The 12,077-nt window shown below is 46.4% G+C and overlaps 1 protein-coding gene across 2 annotated transcripts; it reads right to left on the minus strand.

Annotated features, from left to right (window-relative positions):
* Window positions 1–3,792: 3,792 nt before the first annotated feature.
* ASIP (agouti signaling protein) lies at window positions 3,793–8,867 on the minus strand (the record flags this gene model as incomplete). 2 transcript variants are annotated; one of them, XM_080684601.1, is made up of 3 exons in its annotated part: window positions 3,793–3,963; window positions 7,380–7,441; window positions 8,705–8,867. In XM_080684601.1, the coding sequence occupies 3 exons, from the start codon at window positions 8,862–8,864 to the stop codon at window positions 3,793–3,795; spliced, it is 393 nt and encodes a 130-aa protein (XP_080540727.1). The 2 variants fall into 2 exon arrangements, with proteins under 2 accessions (XP_080540727.1, XP_080540726.1); XM_080684600.1 differs by having other exon boundaries at window positions 3,793–3,966; window positions 8,705–8,864.
* Between the last annotated feature and the right edge of the window lie 3,210 nt (window positions 8,868–12,077).

Raw genomic sequence — 12,077 nt, forward strand, 5'->3', positions numbered from 1 at the left:
ATTCAAGAGTCACTACCATGCCCACTGCTATTTCTTGTACACTTAATTTTGTGCTAAGTAAGCACTTATTTATTCTTCATGATAACCTTTTAGGGACTTGAATTCCTGTTTTACAAATCAAGAAACAGGCTCTGAGAGACACCACGAGAGTTGGCTCTTAGCCCAAAGTTCAAGCTCTTTCCACACCTACAGGCCCTGGTTTAGGAGGAAGGGAGCCTGGTTTCAGACCCTCCAACACTTTGAGCAGTTAACTCTGGAACTGTAACCCAGGTCCCCTAAAGGCAAGACTTCCACCGAGTGCTGCCCACAGTGCCCACCTCAGACACTCTACCATGGTAATCTTTGGGACAATGACTTCTCAGTAGAAAGGAGGAGGCCACTGTTCATCTGAGCCAAAGAGGTTAAATGCCTTATTTTGCAACACAGCCTTGCTGCCTCCTCCAATGGGCCCGGCTCGTGTGTAAGCACACTCCGTTCCCTCAAGTCTGTCTCCTCCCAAACACAGGAACTACCTGTCCAGATGTTCCCATCTGTGAGATCCCATGTAGTCCCCCCATCTCTGGTCCCCTAGTGATTCTGGTTTATTACCCAGGCTTTTTCCCCCCTTTCCTTTTTGGAGATGTCCTGCCAGTCTGGTCTCAGCTTTAACTCTGATCTCAGGTCTGCTAATCTGTCACATGGGTAACACTGACCAGACGCTCACAATGAAAGAACATGTGTCTCCTAAGCCTCTTACCCTGACTCCTGATGTCTGGGCTCTGCCATCAAAGCTTCTTGGGGAAAGAAGGAATTGGCCAAGGATCCTGTACTATCTAGCCTGGCCATGGCTGTGTTTTTGTTTTCTCAGGAAAGGGAACTAGTCCTAACAACTGTTTTAACCTCTACCAGGCCTATGGTCATCGTCCACTGGATCATAAGTTCTGTAAGGAGAGGATCCATATTGGACTCATTCACAATATTCACAGCACCTGGCACATTGTAGGTGCTCAGTACACGTTTGCTGAAGGAATAAATGAGTTAGTCTTCCATGCAGTTGTCTGGACCCAGCAGCTAAGTGGTTTTTTATCACTGACGGACTGGTTCGTTGGCTTTGCATCTCGGGCCTCACCCCTGGGAGCCAAATGGTGCCTGGTTGGTGAGCAACGTCTGGAAAACAGGAGCAGTGGCTGCAATATGTTCCTGATATTCTCATTAATGATGGCATTTATCAGTAGCAGCTGTGGTACAAGGTACAAAAGGTTCTTGTCCTATGGTCTTGCAGCCTAAATGAGAGTAAACAAAAGAAGCAATTGGCAGCTCCTCCCCCCGCCCCGCCCCCATATTTCTTATGAAGGTACAAGAAGCATCACTCTCAGATTTATAACAAGAACATCAGGAATAATGGCAGGAGCTTCCCATTTTATACACAAGAGAAAGGAAGTCCAGAGAAGCACAGACTTGTCCAGTGTGCAGAATTATTACTAGCTTAGCCTGGAGCACCCATCATTTTCCTTGTACTCTATCCAGGTGGTTCCCGCTCTATCTGGTCCAGGTTCTGAAGTTTGCCTCCTATTGCATACTGGCTATGTCACTGCAGGCACAACCTGGGTCTTCAGTTGGGACAAGGTCCTTGGAAAGGAGAGAGTTTTAAGGAATTTGAAAGATGGAAGATTGTGAATGGACACCTGGGCCAGGGGAGGTGGCTTTAGTTGTGCTGGCCCTTGAGCTCCACTGTCCTCACCTCCAAGGAGATACATGATAGCTATCAGGGCAGAGGCAACTGCTTCACAATTTTTCTGCCTCAGCTTCTGAAATCATTCTCGTACATAGGCCTTTTTAAAATCATCGTCCGGCCCTGGGCGGTATGGCTCGGTTGGACATCATCCCATGCACTGAGAGGTGCTGAGGTTGCTGGTTCGATTCCTGGCCAGGGCACATGCCCAGGTTGTGGGCTTAATCCCTGGTCAGAGTGTGCAGGAGGCAGCTGATCGATGTTCCACTCACATAAAATCATCTTATGCCAGTTTGCAACTTCCTGTTTCTTGCTTGTAGTGATTCCTTGAGGAAGAGCTCCAGCTGCTGGGGTGCACTGACAAGTGGCATCTCAGCTCTTGCAGCCCTTGTGCCGCGAGGTGCTGGGAGTTTCTTTGTGAACCCAGACTCTGGCTGGGATCAAAGACCTCCTTCCCACCTCAAACCCTTTCTCACCAAAGCAGTATCACAGGTGTTCCTCTTCCCAGCGTCCTTCCAAAGGTATGCTGCACTTAGTTTCTCACAGACTCAGATAATCTCTAAGAATGAAATTTCAGGCACCAGCTTGGGACATTTTAGGTGACAGGCCCCAATAATCCAGGACAAAGGTTGCTGCCTACTCACTGTTGACCTTAAAAGTTATTTTACCTGGCCGGGTATCTCAGTTGGTTAGAGCATCTCGCGATATGCCAAGGTTGCGGGTTCAATTCCTGCTCAGGGCACATCAAATGAGTGGTACAACGAACCAATGTTTCCCTTCTGTCTCCAAAGTCAATTAAAAAAAAAAAAAGTCAGTTATTTTACCAGGAAAAATGAGTTTATTTGGGAACAAAAGAGTTGCAAATCAGGACACACAAACTATAACAAAAGCCATAGGGGCAAGTCCAACAAATGAAGGAAAGGAACCGTATTTTATGGAGAAAAAGGAATGAGAGAGGTTTTGAACAAAGGTCCATTGGAGAAAAGTGACTTCAGGGAGATGATGGTTTCTCATTGGCTGAGTTGCTAGGGTAGTTGATTTCTTGTAGGAGATGCAATGAACATCTTTTCCTGTTGGGGCCTATAATTGACAGTTCTTCCTGTAGTTGCCATGAAGTGTTAGAGCTTCCCTTTGGCCTCCGGATTCCCATTTGAGTGGTTTCCTTTGATTTTCAAGTCAAGCTCACTGCCTGCTTACTGAGGTATGAGTGAGGAAGGAGTCCTGAACCCCTGCTTTTTACTTGGAGCCCCAACTAAAGGTTGTCAGGGTTAAAAATGCCTGGGGACCAGTGGTCAGTATTTAGCTTGGCAGTGGAAGAAACTCCTCCCAGTCCCCTGCACCTCTGGGAATCCCTGGAAAAAAGGGAGGGTGGGCATAAGTGGCACCTTTGTTTGGAAGTCTCCTAAGGCATAGCCTTCTGGCTGTAGGAACCCATGGCATCGCCCAGTCACAACCAGCCATCCCAGGTTTATGTGCAGATCCCCCCAGGACAGACAAACCAGTGAGACTGTGTATGGAGTTGTACCTTTCTTGTTTTTCTCGGGGGTGGGGTCGGGGGAGCTCCTTAGAAGGGTGAAAGACTGAATGGTAGTTCCTTAATGTTTCCTTTCTGTCTGGTGGTCTGCATCCCCTGGATGTGGGGGCATCTTCGGGTGTTCTCCGGTTTAAAGGTAGGGGGCAGCATTGTCTCCAGCTGATCTGGAGAAACGCTTAAGAGGAGTATAGCCTTAGGGCCGGGATAATCGGGTTTCCCACAGACCACGGAAATAGTGCGTGCGCAGCCTGCCGTACTTTCGATGTAAAGTGGACTCCTCGAAGGGAAAATGATCTTTCTGGTCCTTTAAAGAAACAGCCACACACTTTGAATCAGCCTGCATAAACTATTTGGATTTTATCCCAGCCCAAGCCACGTGCCCTTGAAGTCCCTCCTGCTAAAAGCTACGGCCCAACCTCAGTAGCCACGCCTGCGCCCAGTCCTAAGAAGCCACATCTTACTAGAGATCACCAGCCCTTCAGGGACCCCAGGGTCAAGGGAGAGTTCCTACCTGGGAAACGCCCCGCTGACAGCCGGCAGGCGGCGCTCAGCAGTTGGGATTGAGCACACGGCAGGAACAGGTGCTGCGGAAGAAGCGGCACATACAGGAGGCGCACGGGTCACAGCAGGGGGGCGCCGGCTGTTTGCAGCTGTTGCGGGTGGCTACGCAGGGATTGGGCGGCGGGGGCCGCGTCACCTTCTTAATCGAAGACTTTCTCTGCTGGGAAATGCCGGGGCTGTCCGAACAGCCCACTCACGCCCCACCCGACCTCACCTTTGCCGAGGAATCTTTGGGCTATGGAGGCTGCGGACCCGACATCCCCACCCACGGCCCACCACCTGCTCGACTCACCCCAGGGGGCCCTGGCCTGCTCCCTAATCATGTCCCTCCGCCTCCATCCTCAGCAAAACTGACATGGCCTGGCCTGGCCCACTTTGCTCCCTAAGGGACCCCACTCAACTCCAGTTTTTAATTACCCCTTCTCCCTTTCTGTGTATCTGCAACCCCTCTCAGTTCTGCCTTCACAGTAAACCCTGACTCTACTCTCTTCTTCACCTCTGCTACCCTGGGCCAGGCCACTATGTTCTGTGCTGCCCTGGGCCCCTTATAGTCCGTCCTTCAGTGCTCCAAAGAAACCTCTCCAAAGACCTATGATGGCATCCCACTCTGCTTTAAAGCCGCCCAATGGTCTTTCTTTGCACTTGGAATAAAATATAAACTTTACTTTGGCCCCGAGGCCCTGTGTGCGCCCACCCCTCCCCTCAACACCTTTACCACACTGTCCCACTGGCCTTCCTTCTGTGCACCAAACGAAGAAAAAGTGTTCCTACTACAGGGTCTTTGAACTGGATACTCCCTTTCCTGTGTCTAGTGCAACTGAAGAACTGAATTTTCAAATTTTATTCAATTTAGCCCTGGCTGGTGTTGCTCAGTGGGTTGGGCATTGTCCTGTGCACTGAAAGGTTGCCCCTTCTATTCCTGGTTGGGGCACATGCCTGGGTTTTGGCTCCATCAGATGGTGAGGTAGCCAATCTCACATGAATGTTTCTCTTTTGCTCTCCCTCTAAAAAAATCAATAAAGATCTTTAAAATTTTTCATTTAATTTTAATTTAAAACTGAAGCAGTATAAAATTTTTTTGATAAACACTTTATTGTTTTTTAGGACTACGTTTGACTTTGTTAAAAATTAACATCAGAATTAAGATGTGGCCCAGCCAGTGTGGCTCAGTGGTTGAGCAATCACCTATAAACCAGGAGGTCATGGTTGGAGTCCCAGTTAGGGCACATGCCCAGGTTGTGGGCTCCATCCCCAGTAGGGGTCATGTAGGAGGCAGCTGATTATCGATGATTCTCTCTCATCATTGATGTTTCTATCTCTCTTCCTCTCCCTTCCTCTCTGAAATAAAAAAGAAAAGAAAATCATAATATTTTGGATATATTGGGTTAAATACAATATTAAAGTTAATCGCATGTGTTTCTTTTTACTTTTAAAAACGTGGCTGTTGCCCTGACCGGTTTGGCTCAGTGGATGGAGCGTCGGCCTGCAGACTCAAGGGTCCCGGGTTCGATTCCGGTCAAGGGCATGTACCTTGGTTGCGGGCACTTCCCCAGTGGGGGCTGTGCAGGAGGCAGCTGATCGATGTCTCTCTCTCATCGATGTTTCTAACTCTCTGTCTCTCTGCCTTCCTCTCTGTGAAAAATCAATAAAATATATTAAAAAAAATAAATAAATAAAAACGTGGCTGTTAGAACATTTAAAATTATATATGTGGTTCCCATTGTATTTCTACTGGGTGTTGCTGCTTGAGATTACTGAATTTTTCAGTCTGATATTTAAGTGCTTCCTTGCAGAGGTTTTCCCTTCTATCTCATTACCATGCTTTAGTTCCTTCAGTGTTTATCATATTAAGAATTTATTTCATTGGTTTACTTGCTGTTTGCCTGTTTTTCCCTCAAGAAACTCTTGTTCACTTCCATATTCCCAGTACCTAGCATCTATACTAATAAAAGAGTAATATGCTAATTAGACCAGGAGACCTTCCAGAGACCTTCCAGAAGTCCTTCCGGACAAAGCCATGGTGGCGGGGCCAAGGCAGAGGCAGTTAGGGGCGATCAGGCCGGCAAGGGAGAGCAGTTGGGGGCGAGCAGGCCAGCGGGGGGGGGGGGGGGCAGTTGGGGTTGATCAGGCTGGCGGGGGGGGTGCAGTTGGGGGCAAGAAGGCCGGTGTGGGGGCAGTTGAGGGTAAGCAGGCCAGCGGCAGGGGCATTTAGGGGGAGCTAGCCATCAGGGGGGCAGTTGGGCGCAATCAGTTCAGCAGGGGCGGGCAGTTAGGGGTGCTCAGGCTGGAAGGGGAGGGCAGTTGGGGTTGATCAGGCCGGCAGGCAGAGTGTTTAGGGGTGATCAGGCAGGCAGGCGGGTGAGCAGTTAGGAGCCAGCAGTCCCGGATTGTGAGAGGGATGTCCGACGAACATACTCTGAGAGGCCCCAGATTGGAGAGGGTGCAGGCCAGGCTGAGGGACACCCCCTCCCCCGTGCACGAATTTCGTGCACTGGGCCACTAGTATAGATATATTTGTCGATTATATACTCTTATCTGTCAATCATCTGATTTGCTTGTTCACTTCACCTGAGGCCCAGAGAGGAGCAGGAATGTTCTCAAGATCAGTGCCAGGTCCTACCTCCTAAAGCCTAGTCCAGGCTTCCCTTGTCTGGTTACAGATGAGCTGATAAAATGAGGCGCACCAGGGAATAATGTGTGCATTTCAACAATGCCTTACTCCAGTATTTCCCAAAGTGTGGGAACCTGTACCATAGTGATATGATTTTAAATGGTGCATAAATATTAAATGATGCTGAATCCCAGTGAAAAAGGATTATTTATTTTTTTATCTTGTTCAACTTGAAAGGCTCAATATGGTTTGGTGTCAATATGTCCTTAACGCCTCCCCAATACTTTCTAATCTTCCTTTTAACACAGAGAACAAGCCTCAGATTTAGAGCCTTTGGCAGGCAATACCATTTAGCTAGAATCCACTAACGGTATTTTCATTTTACTTATTATTATTTTTAAATATATTTTTATTGATTTCAGAGAGGAAGGGAGAAGGAGAGACTGCAACATCAATGATGAGAGAATCATCGATGGGCTGCCTCCTGCACATCTCAAGCCTGAAACCCAGGCATGTGCCCTGACCGGGAATTCAACCATGACTTCCTGGTTCATAGGTCAATGCTCAACCACTGAGCCACACTGGCCGGGCTCATTTTACTTATTTTTATAGTTAACTTCTACTTATGACAAATGATACTGGTTTTCTGTCACAGTTATATAATTTATAACATTTTAATTTTAAACATATTTAATAAATAGATGAGACTCAGATGTGGTGAAAGTTGTGGAAATGATTCTGAAATGACTGAGGTTTAGGAAACAGTGCATTCATCCAAAAGAATAAGTGATGACAAAATTTCAGGCAGGGGGCTAGCTAGTATGGGCAGGAAGCCTTTAGGAAGCTGTCAGCTTTTTTCTTCATGTAGGTCTGAAAAATCATTTAGTTCCTAACCAGAGGTTGGGGGTCCTCCCCTTTTAAGTCCAGTCCCACCCCCCCACAGTGAGAACTCCCAGGCCTACCTTGGAAGCTCTCTTCTTTTCTGCCTCTTTTCTGCTGATCTTTTTGGACTTCTTGTTTAGCCCTTTAAAGAGAGAAAAGAGCAAAGACAGAAGTTTCTGGGGCCCTGAGCTGCAGTGAAGTGGGAAGTGCTGAGGGGGCTCCAGGAAGTCCCAAGGTGGGGGAGAGGATGAGAGGTTGGCTGGATGAATCACATCTTGGCACTTAGGCCATCAGGTTCTTTTTTTGGCCATCAGGTTCTTGTTAGCCTGGCTGCTGACCTGGAGCCAGGGACTGAGAGCAAAGTCTGAAGGAAGGCAAAGGGGAAATTCCAGAAGGCCCTGTAAAATGGACTCAGTGTCTTATACATGGATAGACCTGGATTTCCTATAGCCCTATTTTCCATTTCTCAGAGCTTTGGAGTCAGGCAGACCTGATTTAAATTCAGTCTTTGCGATATGGCATCTGTGTAGCCTTAGCCAACCTACTTATTCTTCTTAAGACTCAGTTTTCTAATCTGCAAACAGGGTACTGTAATACCTGCCTTGCAGGGTTTTCTTGAGGGTAAGTAAGGTATGTTTGTAAAGTGGAAAGGCTGGCACATCGAAGGTGATCAATCAGCGTTGATGTGCTTCAACCCCTTCCCTTGCCTTCATCGAGAATATCCTCTTTTGCGAGTGAGAGGCAAGGCAGTAAGGGACATTAGTTTTTATTTTAGGTTCTGAAGTGAAACAACTGGGTTTAAATTCTGCTCTTCCAATTAAGAACTGTGTGATCTTATGTTAGCTACTTAGCTTTCCTAAAACACAATTTCTTCAACTGTGAAATAGGAGTAAAAATAGTGCCTCACCTCACAGTGCCTAGCACACAATAAGTATGCTCGTTATTATTACTTCCAGATGGAATTAAGACAGATCTCTAGTACCAGCTGTAATGGCCCTGATATATTCCCTGAGCAGTCATTCTCAACCCTGGCCTGACAGGACTGGTTCACTCCAGACTTGGTTATAGTCTGCAGGATTTCCTAAAGTTTGTTACCACTGATAGGTGTGCTGTGATTCAATAAATTTCAGAAATGCTAAGTTAAACTAAGTTCACCAAGTGTCTCAACTCTCCAAGCCTCTAACACGCCAAGCTATATTTTAGGTAGGTTGGCATGCAGGGCTTTCCTAAACCAAATGAGTCAAGGGACGCTTTATTCGTCCAGGATTATGTCATGGGATGAGCAAGAAGGAGCCTTGACCTATGGCAGTGGATCTTGGTATCAGCCTGGGGAGCATGTTTGGCATCCTGAAGCCCCTTCTCAAGGCCAGAACTCAGAAGCTGGACCCAAGGTCGGGTTATTTACCCATGAGAGAGACAGAAGGGGAATCCCACAGGCTCGTGGAGGAGTTGCTCCTCAGGCTTCTGTCATCTTTGGGCTTCTCTTCAGGTGCCAGGTGGCTATAAGCAGTGAGGAAGCACAGGCAGACCAGCAGGGTGGCCAGGAGCAGGCGGGTGACATCCATCTGAGGAGGCCTGAGTGGGACAGGGAAGGCAATCAGGTGATGTGACAAGAGAATGTGCCCTCCTGCTTTCTTTGTTTCTTTGGGCTGGTGCTCTGACCTGGTTCCACAAGTGTCCTAAGGGAACCGGAGGACCAGCGAGGCTTAAACAGGGAAGGAGAACTGATGATGGAAGAAGAGAAAAAAGGAGAGATGGGACGAGGAAGAAAGACAAGGAATGAAGTAAGGAGAAAAGGAATGCATTGCGATTGGACTCTGCCAACCAGAGGGTGGGGTACTGTATTTTTTTTCAAAAACCAGTGGCCCAAGGAGACCCTAAGCCTGGGCAGAGTTGTTCAAAGGTCCTTAGTACTGCTTCACAGTGGCAGAAGTTTTACCAAGGCGGCGTGAATAAGGCTCAAAGACTCGGTGAGGAAGATGCAGCGATAAATGGCTCCCTCAGACAAGCGTATGCCGTCGCATAGACTATATTCCCACACCCAGAGGGAATGAATGCAGGTATGGTTTGAGTCAGGAGAATGAACTTATGCACATAGGCTAACTGGAGTTGTTGATTTATTGATCTGTCACTAGCTGGATTATATGAAGCAATGGGTCCCAGAGTGGATTTCTTCCCTTGTTTGTGCACGTTTGTCTCAATGAGGGCTCCAGCAGCATCCTCATAGTCTCTAAATGCAGGATCTCCACCCAGACTCTCCCTGGGCATGTTCTCTGTAATCTGGGAAGAAGCTGAGGCTGCTTTTCTAAGGTTCTGTCTGCCCTGCCATAAGGCTCTGTGGGTGAGAAGAGAATGTCTATTCTTGCTGGTCCCGCCCACTCCTTGGCTCACCGTTCAGCAGCCTAGCCAATGTCTAGCCCAGCCGTGGGCAAACTATGGCCCTCGGGCCGGATCCAGCCCGTTCGGCTGTTCTATCCGGCCCACGGAGCCAAAAGACCGGAGGGTTCTCTTGCTCTCCCCTCTGCTCCTTCACCAACAGCAGTGTTAACATGGCAACGTCGGGAAACACGGCCGCAGCTCCTTCTTCTGAGTGGGCGGATTTATATCCCCATTCAGTAGAAGGAACAACCTCTCAATCTTCCAGAGGCTCCTTGTAATGCCCGCGGATGCGTTCCCCGACATCACCCTGGGAATGCGTAGACACGTTATCGTGGTGATGTAGGGAGACACTCCCCTGGAGAGCACAGTATCAGAGCTAAAAAGGAGACCAACAACACTGTTCCCACTGAAGTTGATGTTTTAAACTGTTTCAACCCAGTCTACATTGCCATCTACATCTACGTCCCGGGCATAATTTGGAAGTTGCACTAAAGAAAATGTTTAATTTACTGTTTACACATTTTGTTCTTTTCTATTTGTTTTAGTTTTAAATTATTTTATTATATTTAAGTTTAATTTGAAAGGCTTTTGTACCTTTCCTTTGTTAGGCAATTTTATTTTGCCTTTGCCATCTTCAATATAAGGTATGTTATTGTGCTATGATTCCTCCATTTTTTGAAGTTTCAAATTATAATAATTAGTGTTTACATTCTTCTTGTTAAAATGTTTGAAATGAATAAAACTATTGAAGTAAAAAAAAAAAGACCGTACCCTTTTATGTAATGATGTTTACTTTGAATTTATTTTAGTTCACACAAACACTCCATCCATGCTTTTGTTCCGGCCCTCCGGTCCAGTTTAAGAACCCATTGTGGCCCTCGAGTCAAAAAGTTTGCCCACCCCTGGTCTAGCCTATCCTTCCCAGCCTTCAGCTTGGTTGGAGTAAAATTTTCTTTATGTCTGTGATATTCCAGGAGTAGGGGATCCAGTTTATGATGAGGGTGAGTCAGCCCTCACCCTCATTATAAACTTCCTGAAGTTCATCCTCTACTCCTCTCAGCCCTAATGACATTTCTTCTGATTTCTTTAGATCCCTTCATCATCGGGCATTTGCCTATCATGAACTGGCCACCACTTTTCTTCTCAAAGCCTGGTAGAGAGTCAATGAAATGAGCACTGGGCTTGGAGTCAGGAGCTCTGAGTTCTTGTCTTGGCTTAAGCATTAGTAAGATGTATGACTGGGTTAACCCATTCTTTATTATAGACTCTAAGTTCCTTGTTGATAAAATGAGAGGAGTGGCTAGGTCAGTGGTTTGCATTCATTTAGTAGGGAAACTCTTTCTTCAAATAAACGCTGACTTGCAGAATACTCAAATGTAAAACAGAAAGAGGCAATAAAGAAGTTTCCTAGGCAGCTCACATCTTTGTTGTGTGCTGGTTCAACAAATCTCATGCCCTAAAGCCTAAAACATCTCTTCAGGCCCTCAGGTTCTTACCTCATGCAATTTGATCTCTGAGGTTCTAGCTCATACTAGCAATAGTTAAACAAAACAAACCTGTATCAAAAACAAACCAGTCCTGACCACTTTTACTCAGTGGTTAGAGTGTCGGCCCACGGACTGAAGGGTTGCGGTCAAGGGCAGGTACCTAGGTTGCAGGCTCGATCCCTGGCCCTGGTTGGGGGGTGTGCAGGAGGTAACCAATTGATGTGTCTCATATCGATGTTTCTGTGTCTCTCCCCCTCCCTTCCACTCTCTCTAAAAATCAATGGAAATTTTTCCTTGGGTGAGGATTAGCAACAACAACAAAAGGTTCCTTTGCTATATAAGCAACAATAAGTAATAAACTTAAAATATAATTTCTTAGAACCCAAGTAACTTAGTGGGACTATAAAACTACACTGAGTCTGGAAAGGGTTAAGTCTCAGTGGAATTAATCTTCTTTGTGTTCGGGGAGAGAGCTAAAAACCAGTATACCTTGCACCAATCCTGGGGAGGATATGTATATTCTAAATGTAATATAGGTCCATAATACCTGGTTGTATTATAATCCTTGGAGTCAGATTTTTTTTTTTAATTCAGAATTTTGTGGATTGTAGGAAAACAATATCTACATACTTTATTAAACCCCATTATAAGGAGCCTGGGAGCATCCATGATAAAAATATTGATGCTTCTGTAGCAAAAAGATGTGAATACTCATAACAAACAGAACAAACAAAGGCTGTGAATTGATTCACATACTCAGGTCAGGTTTGTTGCCAAATGATTTCAGGTAAGGTCATTTTGCTGTCAAATGAATTACCAAAGGAAAATTAAAACCTTACAATTTTCAGAGTTTGGGGATTTGGAAATTTCAGGTAAAGGATTATGGACCTGTAAAAGCCCTCATTGCTGTTA

This window comes from Plecotus auritus, assembly GCF_963455305.1.
Source record: "Plecotus auritus genome assembly, chromosome: 8".
Taxonomy (NCBI): Eukaryota; Metazoa; Chordata; class Mammalia; order Chiroptera; family Vespertilionidae; genus Plecotus; species Plecotus auritus.